The sequence below is a fragment of the Symphalangus syndactylus genome, chromosome 8 (assembly GCF_028878055.3).
Source record: "Symphalangus syndactylus isolate Jambi chromosome 8, NHGRI_mSymSyn1-v2.1_pri, whole genome shotgun sequence".
Taxonomy (NCBI): domain Eukaryota; kingdom Metazoa; phylum Chordata; class Mammalia; order Primates; family Hylobatidae; genus Symphalangus; species Symphalangus syndactylus.
The window spans coordinates 146090906-146104981 of NC_072430.2; the positions used below are offsets into that span (position 1 = coordinate 146090906).

Genomic DNA, 14076 nt, shown 5'->3' on the forward strand with positions numbered 1-14076 from the left:
TTTAAAAGACATAAATAGCCGGGCGCGGTGGCTCACGCCTGTAATCCCAGCACTTTGGGAGGCCGAGGCGGGCGGATCACAAGGTCAGGAGATTGAGACCATCCTGGCTAACATGGTGAAACACCGTCTCTACTAAAAATACAAAAAATTAGCTGGGTGTGGTGGCGCGTGCCTGTACTCCCAGCTACTCAGGAGGCTGTGAGGCAGGAGAATCGCTTGAACCCGGGAGGCGGAGGTTGCAATGAGCCCAGATCGCGCCACTGTACTCCAGCCTGGCAACACAGCGAGCCTCTGTCTCAAAAAGAAAAAAAAAAAGATACAAATAAACAGAGGAAGAGCTCAGGGAGAGGTCTGGAAGGGTCCTGGGCAAGGGGCGTCTGTCCCTGTGGAGTTGGGGTGCACCACCACCTCATCCAGCACATGGATGTTCACCAACCTGGAAGCTCTCCAATCCTGCAGTTCTGAAGTTTTCATGGAGACTTAATTACACAGGCATGATCAGTTATTAACTCTACCCCACTCCCCTTCCTGCAGGACGGAGGCGTGGGGCTCAAAGCCCCTAGCTTCTGTTTATGGCCTGGTCTTTCTGGTGAGCAGCCCTCATCTGCGAGCCCCCAAGAATCACTTTATTAGAACATTCCAAGGGATGAGGAGCTCTGTATGAGGAACAGAGCAAAGACCGACTCTGAGAACGGAAGGTGGCCGGAACGCCGTTTTGCTCAGGAGACGACAAGGGTTTTAGGAGCTCTGTGCCGTATTCTGGGGCAGAGACTAAATATATTTTTTTACTACGTCACAGCATCTATTACAGAAATGGAAAAATTAATAGCTTTCCAAAACAGAAAGCACCAAGCCCTGCTAGCTTCATTGGTGGATTCTACCAAGCATTAAAGGAAGAAATGAAACCAGAAAACAGTAGCAGAGGAAATGCTTCCTAACTCATTCTATGTGTCCAGCAGGGCCCTAATACCAAAACACACACACTACAAGAAAACTACAGGCCGGGTGTGATGGCTCACACCTGTAGTCCCAACACTTTCAGAGGCCAAGCTGGGAGAATCACTTGGACCCAGGAGTTCGAGACCAGCCTGGGCAACAGGCTGGGACCCTGTCGTACAAAAAAATTAAAAAACTAGCCAGTGTGACGGCATGTGTCCATAGTCCCAGCTACTTGAGAGGCTGTGGCAGGAGGGTCACCTGAGCCGAGGAGGTTGAGGCAGCAGTGAGCCGAGGTCACACCTCTGCACTATGCACTCCAGCCTGGGTGACACAGTGAGACGCTATCTCAAAAAAAAAAAAAAAAAAAAAAAAAAAAAAAAAAAAAAAAAAAAAAAAAAAAAAAAGAAAAAAGAGGCCAGGTGTGGTGGCTCACGCCTGTAATCCCAGCATTTTGGGAGGCCAAGGCGGGCAGATCATGAGGTCAGGAGATTGAGACCATACTGGCTAACACAGTGAAATCCCACCTCTACTAAAAAATATAAAAAATACAAAAAATTAGCCGGGCATCATGGCAGGCGCCTGTGGTCCCAGCTACTCGGGAGGCTGAGGCAGAAGAATCGCTTGAACCCGGGAGGTGGATCTTGCAGTGAGCTGAGATCGCGCCACTGCACTCCAGCCTGGGCAACAGAGCAAGACTCTGTCCCAAAAAAAAAAAAAAAAAAAAAGAAAAAGAAAAAAGAAAATTACAAATATCTCTCATGAACACAGATGCAAAAATCTTTAAGAAAACATTTGCGATTGAATAAAAAAATGTATAAAAAGAATTGTATGCCATGACCCAGTGAGATCTATTCCAGGTATGCAAGGCTGGCTCTGTGCTCTAAAATTGATTAACATAACCCGTCACATTAACAGGCAAATCATCTGACCATAAATCACAGGATCACATTAATAGGTGCAAACAAATCATCTGACACATTCCAACATCCCATCCATGATAACAGCTCTCAGCAACAGGAATAAATGGGAATTTTGTCAACTTGATAAAGGACATATAAAAAAACTACAGCTTGGTGGCTCAGGCCTGTAATCCCAGCACTTTGGGAGGCTGAGGTGGGTGGATCATGAGGTCAGGAGATTGAGACCAGCCTGGCCAACATGGTGAAATCCCACCTCTACTAAAAATACAAAAATTAGCTGGACATGGTGGCACATGCCTGTAATCCCAGCTACTTGGGAGGGTGAGGCAGGAGAATTGCTTTAACCAGGGAGTCGGAGGTTGCAGTGAGCCTAGATCTCGCCATTGCACTCCAGCCTGGGCAACAAGAGCGAAACTACATCTCAAAACAAAAACAAAAACAAAACAAAACAAAAAAACCAAAAACCAAACAACAACAACAAAACACTACAGCCAACATCATAAGAAGGAAAAAAATCAGTTATTCTTTCTACTATTTCTTAACAGTATTTTTTTTTTTTTGAGATGGAGTCTCGCTCTGTAACCCAGGATGGAGTGCAGTGGCGTGATCTCAACTCACTGCAACCTCCACCTCCCGGGTTCAAGTGATCCTCCTGCCTTAGCCTCCTGAGAAGCTGGGATTATAGGCACGTGTCACCACGCCCAGCTAATTTTTGCATTTTTAGTAGAGATGGGGTTTCACCCTGTTGGCCAGGCTGGCCTCAAACTCTTGACCTTAAGTGATCTGCCTGCCTCGGCCTCCCAAAGTGTTGGGATTACAGGCATGAGTCACTGAGCCCAGCTAATCTAGATTTTTGAACAACTTTTTATTGTGAAAAATCTTGAACATTACAAACTAAACAGAATAGTGTAATAAATCCACACACCTGTCCCTAGTTTCACCATTTATCACTCTTCTGACATTCCTGTTTTGTCTGCACTTCTCCAAACTCTTCAGCTTCCATTTATTATTTATTAACAGATTGTTTTTAGGACAGAAAAATCCAGCAGGTAGTACAGAGAATTCCTTCACCCTCTCACCCCCTGCCCTGTTCCCCTATGATTAACATCTTGCATTAGTGTGCTATGTGTGTCTCAAGTTACGAACCAATACTGATTCATTGCTACAAATAGGGTCCATAGTTTACATTAAGGTTCACCTGTTTTGTACTTGGATTTTGAAAATCCAGATTTCAAGTATTATATGTAGATAATGAATCCATAAAGGAATAAAAAGAAAACAGATTTTGAAGCAAGTGTTAAATTACTGAACTTAGGAAACAGGTGAATAATATTTAACAGGCGTTGGTATCCTTACTGTATCAAGAACATTTATAACTCAGTGGGCAAGCAAGACCGCGAACATGTGGTTCATAGAAGTCCTAACAATGTACCCTCAAGGAATTGCCGCTGGCGGAGAACAACACCACGTCCACAGAACGCCAGCGGGCACTGCCTCTGGAGGGTGGCTTCGACCCACCTCTAAAGCCCACTGGCCCGGATCCTTCAGTTTGGGGAACCTGCCCAAAAGTAGACACTGGCTAACGAGCTGAATAGACACATGTGTAGCCCTTTCCACATAAATCCCTAAAGAATGACCCAAAGATTCTGTCGCTTAAGAACAAATCCACACGGGCAGCAAGAACCACAGAGAGTGCAGACCCCGGGGCCTGCGACACAGGAGGCAGACGGTGTGACAGACTGCAACCCCAGGGAGAGGATGTCCTCTTCCCACCACATCCTCGCTCCTGACACCCCCGTGCCCACGCCGCATGCCCAGCCGTGGCCTGGCCTCACCTTTGGAGGCGCACAGGGCATGCAGGGTGGTGCCTGCACCTGTCCCTTGCTCTCCGGAGCCTGGCCCTTCACAGCCCTCCCCACTGACACACTCTCTCTGGAGCCACACTCCCTCTGGCTCCTGTCTACTCACCTCACTCCTCTTCACGGCCAAACCTGGCCCTGACCCCTCATCACTGGCCCCCTCTCCGCCCTGTTCCACCGGCCTCTCCCGTGAGATTCTAGTCACCAGTGACCCTGGGAGCGCGTCCAGCCCCCTTCTCTCCATTCTGGTCAGAGTAGCACCCAGCACAGCAGGGCACCCTTCTTTCCTGAACAACTCCTCGGCCTTTCCCTGGACCCGCCTCGGCTGCCCCTCTCTCAGCGAGGCCTGCTCCTGGGCCAGGCACTGAAGCCCAGCCTAGAACCACACTCGACCCCAAGGCCTCAAACACCTCTGCCCTCCACCCCCACACTCACATGCCCAAATCCCAGAAGCCAGCTGCTGGCCTCAGACTGCCTGTTCAAATCCTGGCCTCAGCGCCCAAGAGCATCTCAAATTCCGTTCCTCATCCCCGTCTCCTGCTCCTCCCCAAAAGCCTCTCCCACTCGGCACCCTCCAGGTGCTCAAGCCTCATCCCTGTAGCTGGCCTGCTGCTCTTTTGCTTCTCAACCCCCTGAACCCAGCCAGTCCTCTAGCATTGCTACCACCGCCACTCTCTCCCTCAAGTCTGAGCCATCGCCATCTACCCTGGGACGGCCACAACAGTCACCAGCACCCCCCTCAAAACTGTACTGGAATAGGAATTTTTTTTTTTAAAAGTCATGGCTGGGTGCAGTGGCTTACCTGGCCAACATGGTGAAACCCCGTCTCTACAAAAAAAAAAAAATACAAAAAAAAATACAAACAATTAGCCGGGCATGACGGCACATGCCTGTAGTCCCAGCTACACAGGAGGCTCAGGTGAGAGGATCGCTGGAGCCCAGGGGGTGGTGGCCGCAGTAAGCCGAGATCATGCCACTGCACTCCAGTCTGAGATTGTCTCAAAACAACAACAACAAAAAAGTCATTAAATACTGCCAAAAAGGTGGGGAAACTTGGATACAATAAACAATAGTAAATAAAGTAACCAGTAAAATGTATACTTCAATCTAATAATCATGGCTGCTTGATGGGGGGAATAAGAAGCACCTGGAACTAAGATTGCATACAGCCTCCATCTAGGGAAGGTGGCACACAGGACCGATCAGCTCTCAATAGTTACACAAAGAGTTACAAAAAGGCTCATGTGTTTGTTTTTAAAACTGAAAGATGGGCTGGGCACAGTGGCTCACAACCGTAAACCCAGAGCTTTGGGAGACTGAGACGGGAAGATCACTTGAAGCCAAGGGTTCAAGACCAGCCCAGGCAACACAGTAAGACCCTGTTGCTACAAAAAATTTAAAAAATTAGCTGGATGTGGTGGTACGCGCCTGTAGGCCCAGCTACTCGGGAGGCTGAGGTGGGAGGATGGCTTGGGCCCAGGAGGTCAAGGCTGCAGTGAGCTGTGATAGAACCACCACACTCCAGCCTGGGTGACAGAGCAAACCCCTGTCTCTTAAAAAAAAAGAAAAGAAAAAATTGAAACGTATCCACTAGAAGAATAGTAAGAAAACGGTGAGGAAGCCTAACAAATTAAAAAGGTAGGCCCGAATTCCCACTTATCAGTAATCACAATTATAAATGACTAAATTACTCTACAAAAAGACTTTTGGATTGAGTTAAAAATATAAGTATAAAATAAGATGAAAAGGTTGAAAATAAGGAAATGAAGAAATAAGACTTTAAATGGGACAAAAAGGAGTTTCTTGTGTTGGTAACAGGAAAACTTATGCATCAAACAGCATGGTCTTGAGGCGGAAAGCAAAACTTGGACATACAAGCAGAAACGGGCACCTCCAGAACCACAGGGGAGGCCTACCTCACCTTTCTCGGAAATCAGCAGACCGAGGGCCTGACAAGGAGCTAGGGAACGCTCTGGTCCGCTGACTAACACAAGTAAGCAAGTGCCCAGCTTCAGGCGGGAACAATGTAACCAAGGAGTGGTGAGGACACATTCTTCTAGCACCACACTGCAACAGTCACAAAAAGGGACTGTGTTAGCCACAGTGAAGTCTCAAAGGATTCCAAAAAGCAGAACTCCTTCAGATCTTACCATTAGACCTTAATGCAATCAAATTATAAAGTAACTACAAAAAAATTAGCTCCTCTCCTCCAATCTGTGTGCACTTAAAAATCTGTCAACACCCTTTTAAATAACCACAGGGTTAAAGGGGGCATCAAGGCTGGAATTACAAACGATTCAGAAATGAACAGCAACAAAAGCAGAGAGAGGCAGATCCACGGCGCGTAGCCAAAGGAACAGAAGAGCCACAGCCTCCGCTGCAGGGTTAAGGAACACACCAGGAACAGAACTACAAGAAAAAAACCCAAGAAAGTAAAAAGATGTAAAACTTAATGAGCATAAATAACAACTCAGAGACACGAAGGGCTGGCTGTTTGGAAAAACCTGTAATGGTAACAAACTTCAGGAAGTTTAACCAAGAGGAACAGAGAGAAGGTGTCAAAAGCAGCATCAGCTCTGATAACTATAAACAGCTTTAAAATTCCAAGAGAAGCTGGGAGGCCGAGGCAGGTGGATCACCTGAGGTTAGGAGTTCGAGACCAGCCTGACCAACATGGAGAAACCACTGTCTCTACTAAAAATACAAAATTATCCGGGCATGGTGGTGCGTGCCTGTAATCCCAGCTACTCAGGAGGCTGAGGCAGGAGAATCGCTTGAACCTGGGAGGTGGAGGTTGCGGTGAGCCAAGATTGCACCATTGCACTCCAGCCGGGGCAACAAGAGCAAAACACTGTCTTAAAAAAAAAAAAAAAAATTCCGAGAGAAGGCCTGGTGTGGTGGCTCACACCTGTAGCCAACATGGTGAAACATCATCTCTACTAAAAATATAAAAATTAGCCGGGTGTGGTGATGGGGGCCTGTAATCCTAGCTACTTGGGAGGCTGAGGTAGGAGAACTGCTTGAACCCAGGAGGCAGAGGTTGCAGTTAGCTGAGATCTCACCACTGCATTCCAGCCTCGGCAACAGAGTGAGATGATTTCAAAAAATAAAATAAAATTCCAAGAGAAAATAGTATACAATTTCAACCTGAGAATCAGGAAATCTAGATTTGATCTGAAAATCTAGGTCAGCAGTACTCAGTGGCACTGCTCCTCCCCAGGACACATCTGGACAACATGTCGGACGGGCTTTGTTTTCGGTTGTGCTAACGGCTGTTACCCTGAGGATCCAGGAGGTCCTGAAAATCTTGTTCCACTATCAGATACTTATTGACAAGCATTGATCCAGATGAAGTCAACAATGTGGTAGGAATATGATTGTCCTATGTATAGGACAGGCAAAGGAAACCACCCGCCATATGTAAACATCTAGAAATCAATTTTAAGAAGTACTTAACAGTAAAATACGGGAAAAAACAGAAATAGAGCTAATAAGCATACAAAGATTACACAGGAAATTGTTTTTCGAGACAGGGTCTGTCACCCAGGCTGGAGTACAGTGGTGCGATCACAGTTCACTACAGCCTCGACCTCCCAGGCTCAAGCTATCCTGCCTCAGTCTCCCAAGTAGTTGGGACCACAGGTGTGCAACACGATACTTGGCTAATTTTTAAATCATTTATAGAGATGGGGTCTCCCTGACGGAGCTTGCAGTGAGCTGAGACCGCACCACTGAACTCCAGCCTGGGCGACAGAGTGAGACTCCGTCTCAAAAAAAAAAAAAAAGAGATGGGGTCTCCCTATGTTGCCCAGGCTGGTTTGAACTTCTGGACTCAAGTAATCTTCCCTCTTCGGCCTCCCAAAGTGCAGAGATTACAGGCAAGAGCTACCAAATTTTTAATAACAACAAGGAATAGAACTTGGGAGGTGGCTGAGAAACAATTTTTTACCACTTCTTAGTCTACATTTCTGCAGTTTTAATTTTTGCAACAGAGAATGTATTGTATTTTTTTTTTTTTTTTTTTGAGACAAAGTTGTGCTCTCTGTCACCCAGGCTGGAGTGCTGTGGCGCCATCTCAGCTCACTGCAACCTCCGCCTCCCAGGTTCAAGCTATTCTCCTGCCTCAGCCTCCTGAGTAGCTGGGATTACAGGAGTATGCCACCACGCCCGGCTGAGAATGTGTTTCAATAGATGTGTTTTGTTTTGTTTTTTTTTTTTTTGAGACAGAGTCTCACTCTGTCACCCAGGCCAGAGTGAAGTGGTGCAATCCTGGCTCACAGCAACCTCTGCCTCCCAAGTTCAAACGATCTGCCTGCCCCAGCCTCCCCAATAACTGGGATTACAGGCGTGCACCACCATGTGCAGCTAATTTTTGTATGTTTTAGTAGTATGTTTTTGTATGTTTCACCATATTGGCCAGGGTGGTCTCGAACTCCTGACCTCAAGTGATCCGCCCACCTCAGCCTCCCAAAGTGCTGGGATTACAGGTGTGAGCCACTGAATCCAGCCTCAATAGATGCTTTAATTGAATAGATGTTAAAATAATTATTAATGTTCATGATGATTTAACTTCAAGGATATTCATTAAAACGTGAACGGAAAGAACCTCCTCATGATTTTAACAGTTTCTGATATTTGCTTTTTCTGAGCGTTTACTCTCTTATTTTCCATCTAGCTCCTAACTCATCTGGAATTTCTGTTGCATAAGGTATGAAACAGAAGCTATCTTTCCCTGTGCACTCTCCACGGAGGCATTCAGGCGCTCCCGGCTGATGCGTGCTGCCTGCCTCCTTCATGGCCTACATCCCTACACACACGGATGCCTCTTGTGGGACCGGCTGCAGTGAGGCCTGCTTTCTAACCTGGGTTCCCTCATCCACAAGGTGTGGCTACGACCAGAGCTTCCTCCTGAGAGCACAGGGAGCTTGTGACACCCCCCAGAAATGCTCAGGGGACGTCGGCCACCTTGCAGAGAAACCCCTCCTAACAGGAAGAGAGCATGGGTACGCGAGGCTCCGGTACTGACCGCGGCTGGGCGACAGCAGGCCACTCGGGTAGGGGACGCTCACTCTCCTCAGCTCATCCAGCTTCTCCTGTAGCTTCCGCACCTGGCTGTCAGAGCGGCTGACCCTCTGCCGCAGGCTCTTCAGCTCACCGTTCTTCTTCTCCACCTGCTCCCGCAGGCAGCACACCTGGCTCTTGTTCTGCCGGGAGGAGAAGCAGTAGGAGTGCAGTGAGTCGATAAGCTTGCAGGCCCCTGACGCCGACAGGATGACCTCATTGATGGACATGGGGCTGGCGTCGCTGTGCTCGCTCTGCACGGCTTCTGTGGCTGGCTTCGGGGTGACGTCGGCAGGAGGGGCAGAGGGGCTCTGGGAAGGCTTCTGCGGTGTCGCGGTAAGTGATGAGCTGGGGGGGCTCTGGGCCAGGCCCTTGTCGGGCCCCAGGCTGCTCCCACTGCAGCTTGGTTCCACATCTTTCTTCGGCCTCTTGCGGTCAATGGGCTCTCGGGGGACAGATGGCCTTTCTCGGGTGTGCTTGGAGGAGAAACTGTACGAATGAAGTGAGCCGATAAATTTGCACGCCCCAGATCCTGGGGGCGTAAAGTCATCCATGGAAATGCCACTCTTATCTGCCACGCCCCCTTCGACGGAGGAGGTGGCGCTCTCATCACCAGCATCTGTGGCAGACGCTTCTGCTTTTCCCTGGCTGCCTGCCACCATGGTGGCCAGTCCATCTCCTGGAGTTCGTTCCAGGGCTTGCTGGGCCTGCTCCTGGCTGGCGGCCTCCTGGGCCGCCCTGAGTGCGGCTTCACCCTGCAGAGCAGCTCGCTTCAACCTGCGGGACTCTGGCTTGGCCATCGGGTTTTCACTCGAGGACGGGGACCAACCTGCAGCTCCTCTGCCGGTGGCGGCACTCGAGTGTCCCCTCACACCCCCTGTGGCCTTGCTGGCATCTTTTCTCCGGATGCGGCCATGGCCTCCAGCCCCCCTCTTCTTCTCGGTCAGGTGGAAGATGGATGGCACGGCCGTGGGCTTCAGCAGGCGATGCTGGTCCTCCAGCCTCTTGGAGAAGCTGTCTTTGGTGAAATGCTCACTACAGAGAAATGAATACTTAGTGGGAGTCCAGTTATCCCTCTGAACAGCTTTTAACCATTGGATTAGACGTTTTGAGTCCTTTAGGGGGAACCTACAGGACAAATGACAAAAAGTAATTAGAAATAATTAAATGTCTCCCCTTAAAATAATCAACTGTAAAAGCAAAACAAGTATTTTTGAAAGCACCCTAAGCCGTATTGACTTTATCCACTTAAAAGAATACTTCAAAAAGATTTAAGGAACATCTTCTACCCCAAGTTATTACTGGAGTAGAAATCTGAAAGACCTGTTGTCTACCCATACAGAGCTTATAGTCTGTAGGGCGGATGGGAAAGAAGGTAACTAACTGCTCCCCAGGCTGTGGTGAATGCCCTATGGGGACACAGGACGCTGAGAGACAGTGCCAGAATGGCCTCAGGACAGCAGGAAATAGCTCCTAGAAGCTGACTGCTAACCAACCCTCCCACCCTGCCTGGAAGGTAGGACTCTGGGTACCAAAACCAGGGCCAGTGTCCACAGAGACTAGGGCGTGACCGGTCAGGACTGCACGGAGGCAGCCCTGGCTGTGCGCAAGCAGCTAAGAATCTGGAGACCTCCAGAAGACTCCAGAGCTACAGTTCTGTGTTCCTGTTGCATGCCCACCTCCAAGAGTAAAAATGCTCCTTTTAAAAGTCAACCAGCCCAGGGACAGGGCACAGTGGTGCTCGCCTGCAGTTCCAAGTACTTGGGAGCCTGAGGCTTGAGGGTTCTTTGAGCCCAGAAATTCGAAGTTACAGTGAGCTAAGACTGTACCACCGCTCCCCATCCTGGAGAACAGACTGAAAAAAAAAAATCAACCAATTCAGATGAACCTTGAGGACATTATACTGAATGAAATAGGGCAGTTGCAGAAGACAAACACTGCATGATACCACTCACATGAGGTACTCAGAGTAATCGAATTCACAGAGACAGGAGAATGCGGGTTACCAGAGCCTAAGGAGAGGAGGACTGGGGTATTAGTGTTTAATGAGTGCAGAGATTCGGCTTTACAAAATAAAAATAATTCTGGAGATGGATGGTGGTGACAGCTGCACAACAATGTGAATGTATTTGTTGCCATGAACTGCACACTGAAAAAGTGGTAGGAAAGGCTGGGAGCCGTAGCTCATGCCTGTGATCCCAGCTACTCTGGAGGCTGAGATGGGAGGACCACTTGGGTCCAGGAGGTTGAGGCTGCAGTGAGCTACGGTCATACCATTGCACTCCAGCCTGAGTGACAGAGTGGGACTCTGTCTCCAAAAAAATTTAGGATGCTAAATTTCATGTTACATGTATTATACCATAATTTAAAAACTGTGGGAGAAAACCAACCAGCACAGGAAGATACTGAATAGGATGCTTAGTCATTTCTTCTTTATTACCTAATAAAGATCCTTCATAACCATTTCTTCATTAAGGCAAGCTCTGTGTTTAAGAAAACAGGCCTGGGCCGGGCGGGGTGGCTCATGCCTGTAATCCCAGCACTTTGGGAGGCCGAGGCAGGCGGATCACCTGAGGTCAGGACTTTGAGGCCAGAGTTCGAGACCAGCCTGGCCAATATGGCGAAACCCTGTCTCTACCAAAAATACAAAAAAATTAGATGGGCGTGGTAGCGCGTGCCTGTAATCCCAGCTACTTGGGAGGCTGAAGCAGGAGAGTCGCTTGAACCCAGGAGCGGAGGTTGCAGTGAGCCGAGATCGCACCAATGCACTCCAGCCTGGGCGACAGAGGGTGACTCCATCTCGAGAAAAAAAAAAACCCAGGCCCTAATGTGCACATAAGGGACAGGGTGGTCAGTTCTAACTGCTATTTGCTCTACCTGAGGCCAGTGTGGACCAGGACAAATCCTAACAGGATGGACTGGGCCGTTCTAAGCAACAGGACCTTCTAACCTCCTTTCTGAATGCTTTGTGAGGCCAACTCCAAAGGTACGCCCCCCACCCCCAATTCCGATGTCCTTTCCTCCCATACCATGTTAGACCCTTGCAACACGTTGCCTCGTTTTCAAGAAACAATAACAAAACTTCTAGGACACAAGCTCTGAAGGAAATTGTCAAGAAAGTGCGCTGGCTGACTTGTGAAATAATCTAATGTTATTAATTCTTATAATACATTGCAATGATTTAAGACTTACAGCAAACTACTGTGAACTTTCAATAACACTATAAATAACACGTGCCATTCCCGTCTTTAAAACTTAAATAACACCAGGCAACATAAAACAGAAACATCTGCAAAGTGGTTTTTAAAGTCTGTTCGCGGTTCTGGTGCCTCCCGCGTGTAATCCGCAGAAATCTCACTCAAATAGGCTGAACTCACAAGGCCTTAGGGGGGTTTGGGCCCTGCTGCGGGGGCCCACGTGGGAAGCGGCCGAGAGCCCCGGGCCAGGCTCTAAGGGAGCGCAGGAGGATGCCGTCCCTAGCCGGCCGTCCCGTAGACTTTCCGCGCGTACCCGCGTCCTGGGCTCGGGGGCCCAGTCCCGGAAAGCCCTCCCGGGGGCTGTCAGCTAGGGAGGCGCAGGTCGCATCTGCCCGGTCGCTCCTGCTCGCAGACATCCAGGCCGACCGCCCGCGCGATCCGGAGAGGCAGCAGTCGCGGCCGAGCAGGACAATCGGCCCAGGACCTGCGCTTCCACAGCGTGCGGCTTCTGAAGCCGCGGCGCCGGCCGGATCGAACGCGCGCAGGGCGGACCCAGGCGGCCGGGGTGGGGGCGGCTGCGCTGTCCGAGGCGCCCGGCCCAGAGACGGCGGCCGGGCCAAGGTCACACAGCGCCCACGCCCGCTCCCCCGCGCCCCGGCCGCCAAGGCCCGGCGCCCCCGCCCCCCGCGTTCGGGACGGCCGCGGGGCCTCAGTTTCCCCGCAGGGCCGGGTCGGGGCGGGGGCGTGGCGGCCCGGGGCCCGCGTACCTGTGGAAAGAGACGGCGCGCTTCTCGCCCTTTCCCTGCCGGTTGGAGCAGTTCACGGCCGCACAGCAGATCACCATCGCGGGCCTTGGCCCAGCCGCGCAGCCAGGCCCCGGCCCTAGCCGCCCGCCCGCCCGCGGACCGCCCCGAGGGAGGGAGCGCGGCGGCGACACGGCTCGGGACGTGGGCCGGCCCGCGGCGTCCGCGCCGTACGGCAAGATGGAGGCGCAGGCGCCCGCCGCGAGCCCGCCCCCGCCCCCGCCCCCGCCCGCGTCCTCGCCAGCCGCGGGTTCGGGCGTCTTCGGGACCAGCGGGGCGCAGCAGGCCCCTCGCAGCGTCCGCCGGCAGGCGGGCAGGCGGGCGGGGGAGTCGCCCCGGCGGGGCAAGTCCGTACGGCGACATGGGCGCGCCGAGCACGTCCGTACTGCAAGATGGCTGCTCGGACGGGGACCGAGCTCGCCTCTGCCGCCTCGACAACTGCTCCCGGGTCCTCTAAGAGGAGGAAGCGCCACCCATGGCACGCAGTGTCCCGTCGGACAGCAGAGCGAGCCGTCGTCCCGCGACACGACCTCACGCTGCCCGCAGGGCGCCCCGGGGCTCGCGTCGGCCCGGCCGTACGCCAAAATGGCGGCTCCCACGTATTTCCGCTCGCGCGCCGTATTGTTTTCGCCGCCTGCGCCGGCGCTCCGATTGGCCCCCGCGGCATCCCGTCGCCGCGTCGCGTTGCGGGCCAGTCGGAGCGACGCCGCTCGGGTCAGTCGGCGGCCGGACTGGGAAGATGGACGCAGGTGAGGAGTTGCCGGGGGTCGGTCTTTCCGCAGGAGGTGCTCCCCTTGTCATTGTCCTCCCCTGCTCGGGCCTGGCTGCCGCGACTCGCCTTGGGGCACGCCGGTGCGGGCCAGGCTGGGCCGGGGAGGCGGGCGCTGCGGGAGCGCGGGGCGGTGTTGGTGGCTGGTGGGCGGTGGGCGGTGGGAGCGGGAGGGGGACGGCGGCGCCCTGCGCCGCGGAACCGGCCGTCGGTTGCGCTGGAGCTTCTCCTGCTTTTCCGGTCCCGTCCGGAGCGCTCCGGAGGTTGTGGCTGCACAGGCCCTTGCGACAGGTCGGCCGTGGAGGGCGGCGGAGCCTGCCGGGCGGGGAGAGGCGCGGCGGCGGACGGGGCGGCCGCGATCCGGGCCGGGGACACGAGCGGCGGGCGAAAGCGTAGCCTTTCCGCAGCTGAGCGTGAAGGGATGGAAACTCTTTAACTTTTATGAAGTTATTGGTAGGTTGGAGGTGAGAAACATGACGTGTTCATCACAGTATACGCATCTTTTTTGTTTTTGTCTTCAATTTAGTA

General features: G+C 51.8%; 2 protein-coding genes across 2 annotated transcripts in view; one reads left to right on the top strand and one right to left on the bottom strand.

Moving 5' to 3' along the window:
- Positions 1–13055, bottom strand: part of THAP4 (THAP domain containing 4) — a 53030-nt gene extending 39975 nt beyond the window's left edge. The window contains exons 1-2 of the mRNA XM_055291260.2: positions 12744–13055; positions 8745–9907 (exon numbers count right to left, since the gene is read on the bottom strand). Of these exons, the coding sequence (XP_055147235.1) occupies positions 8745–9907; positions 12744–12820 (1240 nt within the window). The 5' untranslated portion in view covers positions 12821–13055. The remainder of the gene's footprint in view (positions 1–8744; positions 9908–12743) is intronic.
- Positions 13056–13186: 131 nt separating this feature from the next.
- The window catches only part of ATG4B (autophagy related 4B cysteine peptidase), a 35694-nt gene continuing 34804 nt past the window's right edge, over positions 13187–14076 (top strand). The window contains exon 1 of the mRNA XM_055291263.2: positions 13187–13528. Coding sequence (XP_055147238.2) covers positions 13255–13528 — 274 coding nt within the window. The 5' untranslated portion in view covers positions 13187–13254. The remainder of the gene's footprint in view (positions 13529–14076) is intronic.